The sequence below is a fragment of the Lepidochelys kempii genome, chromosome 10 (assembly GCF_965140285.1).
Source record: "Lepidochelys kempii isolate rLepKem1 chromosome 10, rLepKem1.hap1, whole genome shotgun sequence".
Taxonomy (NCBI): domain Eukaryota; kingdom Metazoa; phylum Chordata; order Testudines; family Cheloniidae; genus Lepidochelys; species Lepidochelys kempii.
Window position 1 is genome coordinate 7,643,081 of NC_136389.1, and position 17,735 is coordinate 7,660,815.

The 17,735-nt window shown below is 46.3% G+C and overlaps 1 protein-coding gene across 6 annotated transcripts in view; it reads left to right on the forward strand.

The window, feature by feature from the left end:
* TOM1L2 (target of myb1 like 2 membrane trafficking protein) overlaps nucleotides 1–10,510 on the forward strand; it is a 64,672-nt gene extending 54,162 nt beyond the window's left edge. For 5 of the 6 annotated variants that reach the window (XM_073361833.2, XM_073361828.2, XM_073361830.2 and 2 more), the window contains 3 exons: nucleotides 596–655; nucleotides 2,380–2,416; nucleotides 4,552–10,510. In XM_073361833.2, coding sequence (XP_073217934.1) covers nucleotides 596–655; nucleotides 2,380–2,416; nucleotides 4,552–4,700 — 246 coding nt within the window. In that variant the 3' untranslated portion in view covers nucleotides 4,701–10,510. The remainder of the gene's footprint in view (nucleotides 1–595; nucleotides 656–2,379; nucleotides 2,417–4,551) is intronic. The other variant, XM_073361829.2, reaches the window with a different exon arrangement.
* The last annotated feature ends 7,225 nt before the right edge of the window (nucleotides 10,511–17,735 follow it).

The following is a 17,735-nucleotide window of genomic DNA, read 5'->3' on the forward strand; positions in this document are numbered from 1 at the left end:
GTTTATCCTGAATGTGGTCATTCTGGGTTACTTTCTCTCTGGAAGGACTGATCAAATTGGCTTCATTTGCCTGTGGGAAGACTGCAGTATTTGAACCCCTTTGTTATGTTTGTTACTAACCTTAGACAATGATCAATGTCCATTAAAAACAAAAACAAAAAGCTGGGGGAGGGGGGCAACTGACAAGAATGACCCTCATTTGTCTGACTTCATTGAAACTGAAGTTAGGTATTTCAAAATATAATCCATATCCAATATTCTATCCTCAAAAGTGTTACGTGATCCAGATTAGAGCCATCAGTCCACACTGATGGCTCTAATATGTAATCGGAAAGTTCTCACATCTGGTCACATTCTCCATAATCTTTGTTTTGGTTTTGTTACCCTCACGGTTCATAATTGACCTTTAAGTGTTGCTTTATTTGCATGCTATTTGTATTTTGTTGCTTTTTCAGTGCATCTTACAGCTTATTTTGTGGTTTTTTTGTTTTGTTTTTTCCATCTTATTTCTGGCATTTTCCATCATTCTGTGGCCATGATTGTGGATGTATTTTGGTTTTGCCTGCCTTGCTGTATCTCTCGCTGCACTCCATAGATCCCCGTTGCACAGTCCTCTGTCATGGATGACATTGAGGAGTGGCTCAGTACCGACTTGGTGAGACTTGACTTTTTATATTTCGTTTTTCATGTAGGAAGTAGGACTTGTGCATATGCGTAACTTTTAATGCAAGCTATTGTTGCTCCTCCGTGGTTACCCATACGGGGAGGGAATGACACCTTATAAAGCATATATTTGGTTTTTTTCCCCAGGGAAGGAAATAAATAAGTAATGAGCTGCTGTTGTATTTTCACTTCTCCTTTCTCAGTGTCACAGAGGTGGTATGATTGTCAGGAATTTGGATTTAAGGAACCCAATGAGGGAAAGCATTTAAGCACCTGCTGAAGTCCACCTTTATTTAACACAGTATTTTTAAGCACATGCTTAAGGCCTATTGAAGTCATTGGGATGTAAGCACATAACTTAATTTTAAATCTATGCTCAAGTGCTATGCTGAATAGTTGGACTGCTGAATTGGGGCCTAAGTTCCTTACAGTTAAACAGGAAATCTTACCTGTCTCCGTTTAAACTGGTGTGAAGAAGGGGGAGTTTCTCTGCTGATTTTTACTTTTCCCTATTTTGACAAATGCTTAGTTCAGCCTCCAGTTCCCCAGTTCAAGGGAGCCCAAAGTACGTGACTAGGCCTTGTCACGGAATACTTCAAGGAAGTAACATCAGTACGGCTCAGTTGTTGGACACGGTAGAGCAAGTTATAGCATTATACACTAAGCCCTGGCTATGTGCTCATTAAAAAAACTTCTGTACAATAGAATGTTGTTTACACCTTACATGATGCTTAATCTTCAAAGTGTTAATCTTCCCAAAACCCTGGTAAGGCAGGTGGTATTCCCGTTTTACAGATGGGGAAAGTGAGGCAGAGAAGTTACTCCTCACTTCCAAAGGAGACTAGATTTTGGGGGGTTTAAAATACTTGACAGTGTCATTTTTTTTCATGTGGTAATTATTTGAAAATTATGCCACCTAAGTTGGGATTTATTACAGTTTCCTTATTTAATAATTGTGAATTCTCAAATCCTGGTGAAACACATGCTAGATGTCTGAAGGTAAAAATGTACTAAACTTGTGGCATGTTAACCTTTGCTACTTCTCCTGGACAACACACTAGCTTCCTATCACTTTATTTCAGCCTACCCATCTTATTCTTGTCTACATTCATGGCATCACCTGCTTTACAATCACCTTTTTTTTTTCTTCTCAATCATGAATTCTAAATCCAAAATGAACCATCCATTTTATTCAGGAAAAATACAGTCACTAAACATTTCACTGGGGGTTTCTATATCATTTGATTAAGCTTTTAAATAAGATGCACTATTAACGAAAGCCACAGCCATGATGTCCTAAAGGAATTGTAAAGAGATGAGGTGGCATCTCCTTTAGCTATTCACTTTTGTATCAGGTTATGACTTCTCTTGATAAGAAAAGGTCTGCTGTCTTGGAACTGGAGAAGATGGAGATTACCTGACTGTCACTCAGGTCTAATGGGGAGTGCACTGATAATGGATGTCGCCAATAATCAATAGCACCATCATTTGGACTATTTCTCTTGTTCTGCAACACAGAGAAATACTGGGTCGTTCGTCTGCCTCCTGTCATGAGCACGATGTGACTCATCTAGGTCATCTTGCTCAAATAGTAACTGTGGTTAAGCAAAGGGGCAGAGGCAGTGAATGGTATGGGTTACTTGTAAACATGCTTAGGCTGAAACTGAAAGAGAAGTGAAGTACGTGTTCATACTTGTTTCTTTGTTCCAACTGCAGAAAGGAGAAGAACTGGAAGAAGGCGTGACAAGTGAAGGTAAGCAGAGAAGTCCCTGGCTTTCAGAGCGGTCTCAGTCCAGTGCCTTAGAGTAGAATATCCATATTGCTCTCTTCTGATACAGTCACCCAGCAGAGATCCTCTTCCGATCCACCAAACTCTTGGTAGCTGATGTTCCATAGTGTATCCTTCTGGAGCATCTTCACTGAAATGGGAAGTGGTGGAGAATTTCAGGAGGGATCTTCAAAAAACCCACTTGTTTGTGCTGGTTACCCTGGTAGGGTTCTGTGCTTCACTTCATCTTCACTGTATTTGTGTAGTGCCTCTGTAGCAACATACGAGCCAGTGAACTCTCTAAGCACTTAGAAATGATTGTCCTCTGTTTATTTCAGGATGGGATGTTTCTATTCCCAGTCTCCAGGACTCTTTTCTCTCGCCCACCCTGCCTCCTGGTGAAAGAAACTGAGTTTTCTCTTCCTTTTCATCTCACCACTTTCCCCTTTTAGTTCCAATCTCCCTTCTGCTGACCTAGCTGCCATGTGGCACTTCCCTGGCAGATGGGCGTAACCTTGTATATTTATCCTTCCTGCCTGTAGCAGGAGTGATCAGGTACCTTGAGCAGCTTTTATTAGTTACTTTTAGAAAAACAGATTAATCAAGAGCTGTGTTAACATCCCAAGTGAGCATCTTAAAATGAGCTGTTTAAAAGGGTTAAATCATGAACACAGAAAGCTCCTATTTTAGCCTCATTAACAGAAAAAATAATTCTGCAAAAGCAGCCGCGCTGGCTTCGAGGAGCAGGAGAAGGCAGGCAGACAGCAGACAAGAGAGCTATCTTTTAATTAAAAAAAAAAAAAAACCAACGCAGTAGCCATATCCTAGCAGTAAGACATGTTGGGGCATATTCTATTGGCTCTGTGTGGGTAGATGCCATGCTTTCAGGGTGTTAATCCGGATGTAAACAGTGCATCTGATTTCTGAACTTTAACGAGACACCACAGTTAACGTATAGGTTGAGGGGTCAACGAAACATGCCCCGGCATGTCATAGAGCTGTAACGAGCTATGCATTATATAGTGCTCAGAAAAAAACAAGCCCAAGAAAATGCGCTCCAAGTTTCAACTCTTTTTTTCCCCCTCGCTGTGATTTTTTCACTTTCCCTGGACGTGCCCCACTTGTACTGTGTGTTCCCAGACTTTGTTCCTGCCCAACATGCCCATACGTGTTGCTCAGAAACCAATCCTGGCACATAGTGTGCCTATGCGCTTTGCTTAGTATGAGTGTGAGAGAGAGCAAAGCTCACTTAAGGGATTCCAAACACCATGAGAATGGTGCGGGAACCTAGAAAATATTGAAAGGTATGACTCAGATACCATCCATTGGAGTGTGGGGAATGGTCATTTCCTCCTCCTTTCCCCACCCACCAGAATAGCACTTGATGGTATTTCTCCCTATGTTCGGGATCGCACCCTTGACTGGCATTTGAGTGTTGATCCACTCTGCTGACTAAACTGTATTACTGTGATGCTTCTTTCTTAGGCCCTCTGTACCCTCGTGAGGAAGTCATATTTGTGCATGTGGCTTGTGTCTATGAACGGTTGGCCCAAGGGATTGACAGTGGGGACAGAGCATGGGTTCTCAACCTAGGGCTCGTAACCCCATATTGACAGCATTCCCCCTCCCATGTAGCAAGGTGGGAGGAGGTCGTTCCAAAGTGGCAAAAATTGAGACCCACTGGTAGAGAGCCTTTCACTTTTGTCAGCGGTTCAAATCTATCCCAGGTTGGATTTGACCGTAAGTTATTACCGTCAGATAGCTGTACCGGGGGCCTTGTGTGAAATGAGTTTGGGTCTCTGTGCTAGGTCTGGTAGTGAATTCTCTGGTGTGGATACCTGTGCTCTGGGAACTGGACTAGCTGCTCACCTTGTTGGCAAGCTCAGCAAAGGGGTAAGAGGGTTTTGATGGCCCATGGAGACAACTCTTATCCCTTGCGGGGTCACGGATGGAACACACTGGGGCAGGGGGCAGCATGAGGAAGCTTTCAGTGATACTGCATATGCTCCGCCGGTCCTGTGCATGCCCAGAGAACAGTCAACGCACTGTTAGATTCGTGCAGAGGACGATCCCTGGTTCGACCCTAACTCTGATTCTTCTCAATGTTTTTTGCGTTGCAGAGTTCGACAAATTTTTAGAAGAACGAGCCAAAGCTGCCGAGACACTCCCAAATTTACCTTCTCCTCCGCTGGAGGCCCCCACTCCTCCTACGAATCCTTCAGGCAGGAAGAAGCAGGAACGCTCAGAGGATGCCCTCTTCGCACTGTAAAGATCGCTCTTGGCTACCTTCTCCGTGCTCTGCAGAAGAATGTCTCTGTACAGCCACATTGTCCTTTCACAGTTCTTGGCTAACCATGACCCCCTTGCCATCCTGGTTTCATCAACTGCTTCTCTTGCTTATCTCTAAAACACTCTCTCCCCCCCCCCCCCTCCACCCCCCAGCTGACTTTTGTATTAAAGGCCAGCTCTGCTCCTACCAGACCACAGTTCTCCAGCACTAGCTTAACCTCCCCCCACCCCCATTCCCATCCAAGCTGCATAAGAGCAGCTCTTAATGCCGAAAACTCCTTTAAAAACGCATGAGTATTTCTTTACCTTGTTGATCTGAAAGTGTAGTGAGAGCGGCCTTGCCTTTGATTTACATAGGGACCATCCCCTTCTGCGGGTAGGTGCTTCCGAATAGGCTGGTCTGAGTGTCAATCTGCATGTAATTGCCTGAAATGGAATGGAGATGTATTTTAATTTTAGATACAGATGTCAAGGTATCCGCTTCTAATAGGTTTAGACAGCAAAGAACAACAGCTTTTCCCTTTCAACCTGTACTTCACAAGTTAAAATTCTCCTCCTCCCCTCCCCCCATCCCCTAGTACCACATGGCAGTTGCTGTTCTCTACTCTGTGGTGCTTCCAGTGTGTAGTCTCATGGGATTTTTTTTCTGAGTTGACCTAAGCTTGCTCTGATTTGAAAGCAATTTGTTAGTTTTGTCCAGCAGTGCTGTGAATAGGAGAATGCTGGGATAAATGGCTATTGTAACACTAGAGATCATATGAAGTATTTCACTCACTGAGGGAGCTTTTCCCCTATAGTGTTTTGTCTAGAATGTGTGCCTTTTCAAACCGGTTACATTTCTCCCTAGCTTGAGAATACTTCTCCAGTCATTAGCTCTGATGCTAAGCAGGCTCTGCCTTCATCTCCTCAACTGTTTGAATGACATCCATGCGAATGGATGGGACTGAAAAACGTAATGGGTGAGACTGGCCACACTGGAGGGGCATGTTTGCTGAATGTCCCTGGTATGCCCTCTAGCACTGGAGGGGTAAAAACAGAAATGTTGTTAAGAGGTAGGTCATCAGAAAAAGGGGCCAGAGCTGTGATTGCTTGTAGGAGACTTCCTAGGCAAATGGATACGGGGGGAAAGATTTTAACCGGCACTTTGGCTGTGGAGATACAGATATTGGAGATGCAGCTCTTTATTTTCCTGCTGGAAGGTTTGGGCTCAAACACTGGCTGGCTGCGGTCGTATTGTATGTCATGTGAAATAAATGTGGAGTGCCCTTTGCAGTCTCTGCCTCCTTACAACCACCTAGTGCTAAGAGGCGACTGCCCCCACCCCTTTTGCCTGCATGCTTGGATTCTGTTCCCTTTGCTTGTCAGAGGAATAAACTAACAATGCTGTCCTCCTGAAGCACTGGCAGCCCAGGGACCGGCATTTCCAGTATAGTCCTAAGCTGCTCTCCCTCACGCCCGCCCCCTCTCTCATACCCTGGACAGATTCCCGGGTAGCAAGCCAGTGGAGCAAGATGGAACAATAGAGGTGAGAGTCCATACACTTCACAGCCGAGGTAACAGAAGTGCTGTTTCTAGAACGCTGTTTCTCCCAACTCACTAGTCGTTGTTCCTGAGGGCATGAGAATTTTTAGGCGGTGAACTGCTTCATTTTGATTCCGCATGGCATGACTTCCCTGCGTACTGCTATGTGTGCACCACTTTCACCAACTTCTCTCCCCTGTGCCAGCTCCCTGAACGTTTATCTGAATTGGTTTTCTTCTGGTCAGTCTCCATTAGCCTGCATGTGTAGGGTACTTCAGGGTTTGGCTAGGCCGTGATATAGCGTGGTCCGTCCCCTAATGGCCCACTGCAGTGTGTTAGTCTTTTAGAGAGACAACCCCAAAGCAGAATTGTCCATGTTGACTCTAAACAAATGTAGTTTGCCACTAGGGGCAGACCTCGGGACCTTAGAGCATCAGTTATAGAGGGGAGGGGGAAGTGCCATCTCAGCCTGCGTTTGTTAGGATCTCTGAAACAGGCCAGCTGGGGACGGGGCTGTTCAACAGTGAGTCTTGGAAGAGGAGCAAAGCAGGAAGTTGCAAGAGAATTGTTGTGGGGGCGGGTGAGGGGATTGAGAGCGGGGTTGTCGGTGATGGCAGCTGAAGGAATGTGACTTGTAAGTCTTGTTGGATAGAAGGCCAGGCAACATGTGACTGGTGAATGGGCTGCCGAGAAGGACTATACCAGCTTGCTCAAAGACTTTGGGGGAGTGTGCGGTATGATCTCCAGTCATCCAAACATGCGTGGTTTCCCGCCCTTTCATTCTCCAGCTGCCGCCTCGGCCCTCCCTTGCCCCAGGCAGCCCTCTCTTCCACTCCCTTTTTCTCTCTGCCCCTCTCCTTCCATTGCTTCACTCACCCTTGGTTCATTCCTCTTCGTTTAGGGGCTGAGATTGTCCTTCCAAACCCCTGCACTGGTCTAATGTTCCTTCCCTGCTTGGATGTGCCTGTTCTCAGCCAGCCCTGTGCTGTGGAGAATGTACGCCTGCCTGCGAGTGGATTCAAAGCTGGTGCCAGGACATGGAGATGGCTTGATTGAAGCAGGGGGAATGAAACCACCCTTTGCCTCTTCTCTGCCACCCCACCCCCAGCTTAAATTCTGTGGCCTGGGGGCAGCTGTGAGGGCTAGATGTGCTGTGCTCAGGTAGAAATCTGGGTCTTATACAGAACTTGAGTTACCTGAGGAGGGGAGGACCAATGGGATGGGATCACTGTGAGGCTTGGAGACAAGCTTGGCATCATGTGATATTGCCATTGGAGATCTCTTGTGGAGTCCTCTTCCCCTAGAGAAAGACAGGTAATCTGCCTGTAGTTGTCCCTGACCTGCAGGGAAAGAAGGGGTTAAACCCCCTCTCCTCTCTACCATGCATAAACTAGAGTTGCTTCCTGGGAAAGAGACTGGTCCCTTGGGCAAGATCTTGTAGAGCTGCTACTTGGCTGACTGCAGTCTCTGATAGGGGAAAAAATAAAATGGAACGAAACCGGTGAGGCTGAGTGGAAATATGCTGCTGGTTGCTGAGAGTCAAAGGGTCTCTGAGCTGTGCTTCTAACCTTACGAACCTCAGTCTCTGTGCATTCCCCTTTACCATCTGGTATGATCAGGGAGGCAGACATGACATTGGTTTCAAAGGGTAGCAGGTGTTGTAAGCGAACGTCCGTTAGCTAATGGAGTGGGCTAGACATTAGCTAGGAAAACACCCCACCTTGGGAGAAATGAGCGCACATGCTAGAGGAGATTGCGGCTAGTGAGTTCCGTTAACTTGTCGTCATGCTCAGTCTTGCTTCTGGTCGGACCTTTGATAGATTATTTAATTAAGAACCACCAGTTCTCTTGTGCGCATTCACCCCCCACCCCCTAAGGAGCCCTGCTATCCAGGCAGGTCAGATCTGGAGCCTAAAACACTGGGGCCCGGCTCAGCGTGCTGAGCACTCGTGAGGGCTGTAGAAGTCAAAAGGAGCTACGAGAGCCCAGAACATTAGCCCATGGCCTCCGTTGTAAACGTCAGAGCTACTGCTGGAGCTTTCTAATGTCCTGCAACAGGATCTCCCATCTTCTCCGCTCTGTTCCTTATGATTTGCAAGAATGGGAGCAGTTGAATCACTCTGAGGAAAGGAATGGCTTGTTCCATTTGTCCTTGGAAGATGGTTACCTCAGTTACTCTTCCACCCCTTTATTGTAAATGCTTCCTCTACACGAGTGAGGAGAGAACTGAGACAGCTCTGGTATTCGTGGGTGAAGGGGAAGGATGTGTCAGAGGAGAGCAACATGGCTCAGCAGAAAGCCTTTCTCATCGTGCTTAAATATCACAGCTACATACTCAGTGACACTAAATTAACATTGGGATCCGTTGCAAGTTCTAATGATACTTTATTCTAGGTTCTAGTATTTATTTTGTCAAGATATGCTTTCCAATGTGTTTAACATCTTCTGTCAACTCCTTGTGTGCTGGGATGTAAAAAATGAATTTTCTATTGAAATATACCTCTTTTGGGTTTTGGTTTTAAATGTTGTGTGTAGATTTCAGGTGCATCTTTGGCGAGTGTAATAGATAACAATGTGCTGTACAGACTTTTGGGATATTTAACACGTATGCAAGGTTCAAGGGAGAAAAAGAGCTCATAAAAACTTAGCGTGGCCTCTCTTAAAGGGCAGAGCATATGTATGCTAAGTGGTCCGAGTTGGACCATCATGTAGCCTCCAATGTCCCTTTCTCCTGCCAACTTTACTAACCCTGTCCCCCAAATTACATTGACCAAATCAGCTCGGGTACCAGCATTTCAGGTTTGTTTTTACACTTCCAGGCAGAGGGAGTTTTTAAGGAATGAAACTAGCTGTTTCCACCTTAAATGGAGGCCTTTACCCAGCCAGACCCAGTGAAGAGACTTGGTTTCCTCCAGTGGTGTAGCCGTAGATCTAGACTGGGGCTTCCAAATGCCCAGAGGGAGTTAATTACCCAACTTCTCTTGGATTTTAATGGGAGTTGTGCACCTCCTCGACTCCTTTGAAAGCCCCAGACAATGTGACCTGTATCTGCTGCTTCCCATTCGCTACTCTTCCGTTTCCATCAGTTAGGATGGTACATATGGTGGTGGAAGATGGGAGCAGATTTGCTCTCATACCATTTTCTGTCTTTTTTTTTTTTTTTTTGGCCTTGTAAATTCTAGGGCCTCCTGTGTTGCTGGGATGTGTTGTGGGGCAGGGTGACGCTGGTTGGCTCCATCCCTGGGCTGAGCTGATCGAGCTTGGTCTGTATTTGTGTACCTCCTCAGTACCAACCCCAAGGCTTGAGGAGGCTGCCCTGGGGGGAAAAACAAAACTCAGGACAGTTTTTTTCCATGGAAATAATGAAGAAGCAATTGGTGGGTAAATCATATTCTTCTTGCAGGTAACCCTTCAACTGCCATAGGCATCCTGTTGGCATCTTCCCACTGCCTTTGTCTGACTGGCCCAGTAGAAGAATGCTGGCAGAAAACCCCTTCCTGCATGCATTTATGAGCACTCCGGTGCTGCTACCATCCACTTAATAACCCTCTCCTGTCCCTTTCTAACTGACCCCTGTAGAATCAGTTTGCCCCCGTGTTCACCATTCACAACTTCCCACACATAGCGGGTTGTCCAGATCACAACATGCCCTTTGATATGGGACTTAAAAACCTTTCCACTCTCATCCCTGCCTCACACAAGCAGCTGCAGCAATTGCCCTATCCATCTGGGCTAAGTGCAAGGCTCCGTTTGACTGCGAGCTGGCTTTGGTCCCAACTGGTGATTTACCCACCCATTGCTCCCTCCTTCTGTCTCCACCTAGTCAGTGGCAAGCATATGCCAAATGTACCCCTCCTCCCCCGCTCTGTGTTTTTATAAGTGTGAGTTCTTCCTCATTCTGTAATGTTGTTATGAGCTACCATTAACACTACAAATGTAACCTGTGTAATAGCATCTCTCTGTATATTAAAGCTGTAGGCTTTCCAGATAAAAGTGGATAATATTTATTTACTGAAGATATTGGGTATTTTTTTGTTTGGGGGAGGGGGTAGGGAAAGGGGACTTAACTGTTTAAAAATATTGACTATGTAAAAACAGAAGAAACACACTAAATGTGTTGCTGTCTTTCTGTAGAAAGCCAGTGCGTTTACGTAAGGATGATCCAAGTGTATTAATCTACTACCATCAATTAACTTACAGAAATCATCTCTCTAGTTTGGCTCTTGCATGTGCAATACTCCAATAAAAGCACTACTAGTGTGAACCGCACCGTGATGGCTTTGAGTCTGTGTCTTAGATACACCTGGTGTCTTGCTTTCCTTGCCTCCTGCTTTTTCTAACCAGACCGCTGATACATTTATTTTTGTCCATAGCTACCTTGAGTTGCTCATCAGCCCACCAAGACTCAACATATTTCCAGTGTTCCTTTCACATGATGCTCGTTATACAAAGCCGTCTTTCAGGTATCTTGAGCACTAAGTCTCAGACTTGACCCACTTTTAAAATTGTCCACTGGTGGGAGATGTTCTGTGCCTTTGTGTTGAGGTGGATCTAGTTCCTGTGGGGTGGTGTTGGATTGACAACCTGGAAACCAAAGGTCCCTGTCCACAGAACTGGTATAATATGGACGACAGCAATGCAGGCTTCTCCTTGCTGCCCAGCCCCAACCCTGACCTATAGGAGAGCATGAGTAGAATGGAGATTGAAATCCACACATCCTTGGCATCTGAAACTGACTGCAAATTGGTGCCGGTTGTGTTGGTGACGCCTGTCCACCTAGTTCCAAACAACACACTCATTTCATAGGGACCACTGAATGGTCCTCAGATGATCACTCATAGACAATCTGATTTGGTGACCTAGTAGCAAGAGGGCATTATTAATCCCTCATCCATCTGGTTCCTTTTGGGTGCCGTGGATTCTAGGTAGACCCCTTCTTATAATGAGTCTTCTACCTTGGCACCCCAGAACTCACAATGCAAATGCTATCAGACACCTATTCTGGGCACTTCCCCTGCTGGCTGTGCAGGATCAGTAAACTGCTGAAAAAGCTGGCTCCCTAGAGCTGCATCCACTTGTCCCCTCCTGTGGTGGTTGACAGCATACTCCGCACAGGAGTAAATGGAAGAGTAATTACTTTGCTAGTGTAGCACTAGAAATGCCATGAAATACGTTTTCCAAATGCAAACAGGCAGGGAAAGAAAGTGTGCTGTCTAGTTCCCAAGAGGAAAGTAAAAATAGGAGTGAGTAGTTTAAAAACCACCTGTTTAAAATTGTTTTTAAAAAAAAGTATAGCGGTTGCTAACTTGACCTGTTCTGAGAATTAAGCATTTCCCCTCATAATAGCTGCAGGTTGGCTTTCAAAGCAGCTGAATGAAAGTGAAACAGGCAAACTTTGAGATACCGCAAATAAAGCTGAAGTGAAGGTCAGGGCTGATTTTTAACCCACATCCTCCACTAGTTAGATCAAGAGTAGGTGAGTGGTGCTAATAACTGACGCCTTTGACAGTAAGCTTGTCCCTACTAAAGAACTGAAATTTCAATGGTTGTTTCAAACTCCTCTATTCTACTGCCAGAAAGGTGTTTAGAGATGATGTGCCCCACACGGCCAATCCACAGTTGGTCCCATCACCTTTCCAAACATTGCACTGGTTTGTTTACTGTTAGTCAGATCATGTGCCTGACTCTTTGTGTGTCAAACGCTCTGGCAGGAGGTGGTGTGTCCAGTTCTATTCAGGACAAAGGGGCACAGCTACCGTTGGCCTGACAGAGCAGAAATGGCATGAAAGGCATGAAGTTGTAAATTCCCCAAACAACAAAAGTTGGACTTGCGGTAGTGCGTTTTAGAATGCAAAACAAACGTCAGCAGGATGCTATGCCTGGGTGGAGAATACAGCCCTGTAGGAAGTACAGGGGTCTAACAGCCCTTTGTTCTGAAGACCTGGATTCGAATCCCTATGTGTATTACAGATGGCCATGAGGGGTGCCATCCTATCCCCATCTGACTGCCTGGCTAAGTCAAGCATGCTTGATAGTCACTGCTCAGGAGAGGCCCACAGTGGGATGCATGGTGGGAGGGAGGAGGGAGTACCCATGGCGACTGAGTCAGTTTGCACTACATATTTTGATTGTGTACATTCTCCTGTAAAAGAAAAGGCACCAAGGCTGTTCTAACAAGGGATACTGTAGATCAGGACTGAGGTGCATTAGCAAAGCCCTCTAGGGAGTTCAGGCCTGCAGCATAGGGATGCTGTATATTGAGGAGCTGTATGGTGGCCCAGAACAGGAATAGCAGGGTGTGCTCCAGGCCAGAAGAGTACCCAGAAGTTACCTACTACAGGACAGGCCCAACAAAGAAAATAACAGAACGCCACTAGCCGTCACCTTCAGCCCCCAACTAAAACCTCTCCAACGCATCATCAAGGATCTACAACCTATCCTGAAGGATGACCCATCACTCATACAGATCTTGGGAGACAGGCCAGTCCTTGCTTACAGACAGCCCCCCAACCTGAAGCAAATACTCACCAGCAACCACACAACAAAAACACTAACCCAGGAACCTATCCTTGTGTCATAAAAATAAAGGGAAGGGTAAACCCCTTTGAAATCCCTCCTGGCCAGGGGAAAGCTCCTCTCACCTGTAAAGGGTTAAGAAGCTAAAGGTAACCTCGCTGGCACCTGACCAAAATGACCAATGAGGAGACAAGATACTTTCAAAAGCTGGGAGGAGGGAGAGAAACAAAGGGTCTGTGTCTGTCTGTAGTCGTCTTGGCCAGGGACAGAACAGGAATGGAGTCTTAGAACTTTTAGTAAGTAATCTAGCTAGGTATGTGTTAGATTATGATTTCTTTAAATGGCTGAGAAAAGAATTGTGCTGAATAGAATAACTATTTCTGTCTGTGTATCTTTTTTGTAACTTAAGGTTTTGCCTAGAGGGGTTCTCTATGTTTTTGAATCTAATTACCCTGTAAGATATCTACCATCCTGATTTTACAGGGGGGATTTCTTTATTTCTATTTACTTCTATTTTTTATTAAAAGTCTTCTTGTAAAACACTGAATGCTTTTTCATTGTTCTCAGATCCAAGGGTTTGGGTCTGTGGTCACCTATGCAAATTGGTGAGGCTTTTTATCCAACATTTCCCAGGAAAGGGGGGGTGCAAGTGTTGGGAGGATTGTTCATTGTTCTTAAGATCCAAGGGTCTGGGTCTGTAGTCACCTAGGCAAATTGGTGAGGCTTTTTACCAAACCTTGTCCAGGAAGTGGGGTGCAAGGTTTTGGGAAGTATTTTGGGGGGAAGGATGCGTCCAAACAGCTCTTCCCCAGTAACCAGTATTAGTTTGGTGGTGGTAGCGGCCAGTCCAAGGATAATGGGGGTAATATTTTGTACCTTGGGGAAGTTTTGACCTAAGCTGGTAAAGATAAGCTTAGGAGGTTTTTCATGCAGGTCCCCACATCTGTACCATAGAGTTCAGAGTGGGGGAGGAACCGTGACACCTTGTAACAAATTCCGTTGCCAACTGTCCACGTATCTATTCAGGGGACACCATCATAGGGCCTAATCACATCAGCCACACTATCAGAGGCTTGTTCACCTGCACATCTGCCAATGTGATATATGCCATCATGTGCCAGCAGTACCCTTCTGCCATGTACGTTGGTCAAACTGGACAGTGTCTATGTAAAAGAATAAACGGACACAAATCAGACGTCAAGAATTCTAACATTCAAAAACCAGTCGGAGAACACGTCAATCTCTCTGGTCACTCAATTACAGACCTAATGGTGGCAATTCTTCAACAAAAAAACTTCAAAAAACAGACTCCAACAAGAGACTGCTGAATTGGAATTAATTTGCAAACTGGACACCATTAACTTAGGCTTGAATAAAGACTGGGAGTGGATGGGTCATTACACAAAGTAAAACTATTTCCCCATGTTTATTCCCCCACCCCCACCCCCGCTGTTCCTCAGACGTTCTTGTCAACTGCTGGAAATGGCCCACCTCGATCATCACTACAAAAGGTTGGTGTTGTTTTTTCTCTCCTGCTGGTAATAGCTCACCTTACCTGATGGCTCTGGTTACAGTGTGTATGGTGTGACACCCATTGTTTCATGTTCTCTGTGTATATAAAATCTCCCCACTGTATTTTCCACTGCAGGCATCCCATGAAGTGAGCTGTAGCTCACCAAAGCTCACGCTCAAATAAATTGGTCAGTCCCTAAGGTGCCCCAAGTCCTCCTGTTCTACAGAGCGTCTCATACCGCGCTCAGCCCTGGAGCATCTGAGCGCCTTTGGGCTGTGCATTAAGCCGCGGGACTGACATCTGGCCCCTGGTGTTTGCTCTCACATCCTGCCCCCCCAGTGCCTGGTTTGGGGGGGGGTGTCAGTCCTTGATGCCCCTCAAAGTGGCTTCTCTAACCCTGTCAAAGCAAGCGCAGGCCTGAGCAGCTGGGCCCTGGGCTGGCTTGTTTCCCCAGCCAGCCCACTCAGGAACAGGGAGGGTGACCCTGAGCCACGTGCTGCTCCAGCCCCCGGGGGATTGGCATGACGTAATCGCAGCCCGACCGGAGCTGTGATGCAAACTCACCCCACTCGGGCCGGGCTCGCCCATTGGCTGCTTCCCACTGGTTCTACAGGCGGGGTTTCCCTGCTTTCTCAACCAAACTATAGCTGGGGAGTCCCACCCCTGCTTGTAGCCCATTGGGCGCCTGAAACCTGTCCCCTCCTCGTTTAACCCCTTCTTCTCCGCCTGAGTTGGTAATGTTTTACCCTGGACCCTCACAAAGCTTGTGTGGGTCTAAATAACCATGCAATAGGCCGCCTCCGCATTAGAAGGGGCTGAGCCCTGCAAGACTCTGCTTCTGCAGAGCAGGGAGCTTTCTGAGGGGCAGGAAAAAATAAATACTTTTCATTGCAATTCCTCATGGTGGAGAACCACTGTATATTTTGTGTGTGGACCAGTAAATGTTCATGACCATCTTTTTTTAAGGCAGAGAACTCCTGGATCTTATTAACACCACCAGATCTTTCCCCTGTGCTGTGTAAGTCAGAGATCAGCCTGAAAAGCTCTTACCATCCCCCAACATACATTTCAGGAACAGTAAGAGATTCTCTGAAAGAGAGCATAAGAACAGCCATACTGGGTCAGCACAATGGTCCATCTGGCCCAGTGTCCTGTATCCAACAGTGGCCACCGCCAGAGCTTCAGGGGGAGTGTACAGAACAGAGCGTTTGGAGTACTCCATCCCTGTCTTCCCCTCCTGTAGTCAGGCTTAGGGTCACTCCAAGCATGGGGTTGCATTGCTGACTATCTTGGCAAGTACCCATCGATGGACCTTTGCCATAAAGACAGGTTTCAGAGTAACAGCTGTGTTAGTCTGTATTCGCAAAAAGAAAAGGAGTACTTGTGGCTTATGCTCAAATAAATTGGTTAGTCTCTACGGTGCCACAAGTACTCCTTTTCTCTTTGCCATAAACTCATCTAGTTTTGGCCTTCCCAACATCCCATGGCAATGAGTTCCACAGGTTGTGAAGTATGTGGAAAAGTACTTACTTTTGTTTGTATTAAACCTGCTGCTTATTAATTTCCTTGGGTGACAATTGTTTTTTGTATTGTGGGAAAGGACACATAACTTTTTTCCCCACACCATTCATGCTTTTACAGACCTCCATCACGTCTACCGCCCTTCACTGTCTCATCTAAGCTTACAACCCTCATTTTCTTAGCCTCTCCTCATATGGAAGCGGTTCCATACCCTTGATCATCAGAGAAGTGAAAAGCTATTACGTGATGCTCACTACTGTGCTTTTTGCCCAAGGGGCTGAAGCAGAGGAATTAGTGTGGTCTAGACTTTAGAGCAGGGAGGTGAATTGGAACTCCTGGGTTCTATTCTCATCTCTGCCACGGACCTTTGGTAAATCCTCTAACCGCTCTGTGCTTCAGAGTCAAGCCTCTGCTGAAAGGTGCTGTAGAAATAAAGGGTATTCAGTGAGCTACATCCATTTCAGTGAGCTACATCCATTCTTTGGCAGGAGTACATCATGTATTGCTTGTGTTTAAAACATAGAACTAACTGAAAGATACTGTCTGGATTGGAGACAGGCCCACACCTGCAAGTTTCTATCTCTGTGCATTAATATCATTAGTTTACCGCTAGCTTTAGACGGTATTCGAGGGCTAGGAGCACCAGCCTGGCTGCTCATTACCAACAGGGAGTGAGGGTGCATGGAGGGATGCGAGCTAGTTACCCGTCTTTCAGAGGCAGGTGGCTGTTCTTGGACACTTTTCACTGAATGACTGATGGTTTGTTTCATAACTGGGAACAATGGCCCTGCCTGAAAGATACTTCTGAATTCCTTTTACATGGTTTTGGGTGAAAGCATCTGTTATGTACAGGAAGGTCAGCCTGATTATGTGAGCCATATCCAATAGCAGCAATGAGGTAAGTCGCAGAATAGTAAACACTACCTGATTTCATTCCAGTCATTGAAATAGGCAGAGACTTGTGACACGTGCCTATGAAAAACCTTTCCAGTTCTGCCACCCCCAGACCTTCCTGCAAGGCATGGTGTGAATGCCTAGAGCCCTGCACAGATACAAAATGTGTATCCGCATCCAATCTGCAACCAAGATGTGCAGGTATCTGTGGATTTGCAGGGCTCTAGATATAAAATTTGGATCTGGATCGATCTGCAAACATAGTCCACGGGCATCTGCAGATATAAAGCGGACATCAGTAGATTGGCAGGGCTCTCTGTCACTGACCTGATATAATCTTATTAGATGATTACACCAGGATAACCACACCTCAGAAACACAGCCCTGGGCCTGTTCAGGAGAGTTCTGCTTTCCCTGTTCACCACCACCTCTTGCTTCAGAACAACTCTCCTTCCCACGGGTTCTCGCTCGTAGGTGTATCTGAGCGTTAACTTCTGCAGAGTCTCTCAGACAAGCTTTGCGGAGGCTAATTGTGCTGTCTTCCTGGGCCGTTGCCTCCATGAATTCAGACTCCCCTTCGTGATAACACCAGGTATTTCTTTGAGATTGGGGGCCAGCTAGGTGGCACTGTCCCTAATCCTCCTCTTCCAGGCATTTGGAGTCCTGCAGCTCCTCTTTATCCTCCTTGTTAAGCCTGCTAGCTGTCTGTGAGCGGGGAGTTGTACCAGCAAATCATGCTGCAGAGCTGTGCAAAAACCCTAGAGTTAGGTTGCCACCCTGCAATCGATCTCTCTTAGGAGAGGGCCGCACATGGCAAAAATAAATAGTCCCTAGAAGGCAGGCATGCCTGGGGAAGGCTTTACTTTCTTCTGGGTCTCTTTCCTCGCAGCAGTTCTGTCGAAAGCAGACATAAACTTTCTCGAGGGTGAGACGGAAAAGGACAAGCCCTTGCTACAGACTCAACAGTGGGATCATTTCTTCTCCCCAAACGCCAGGCCTCCTGAATGCTGCCCCCCCCCCCGTGGCAGACAGAAGGGGGGTAGCAATTCC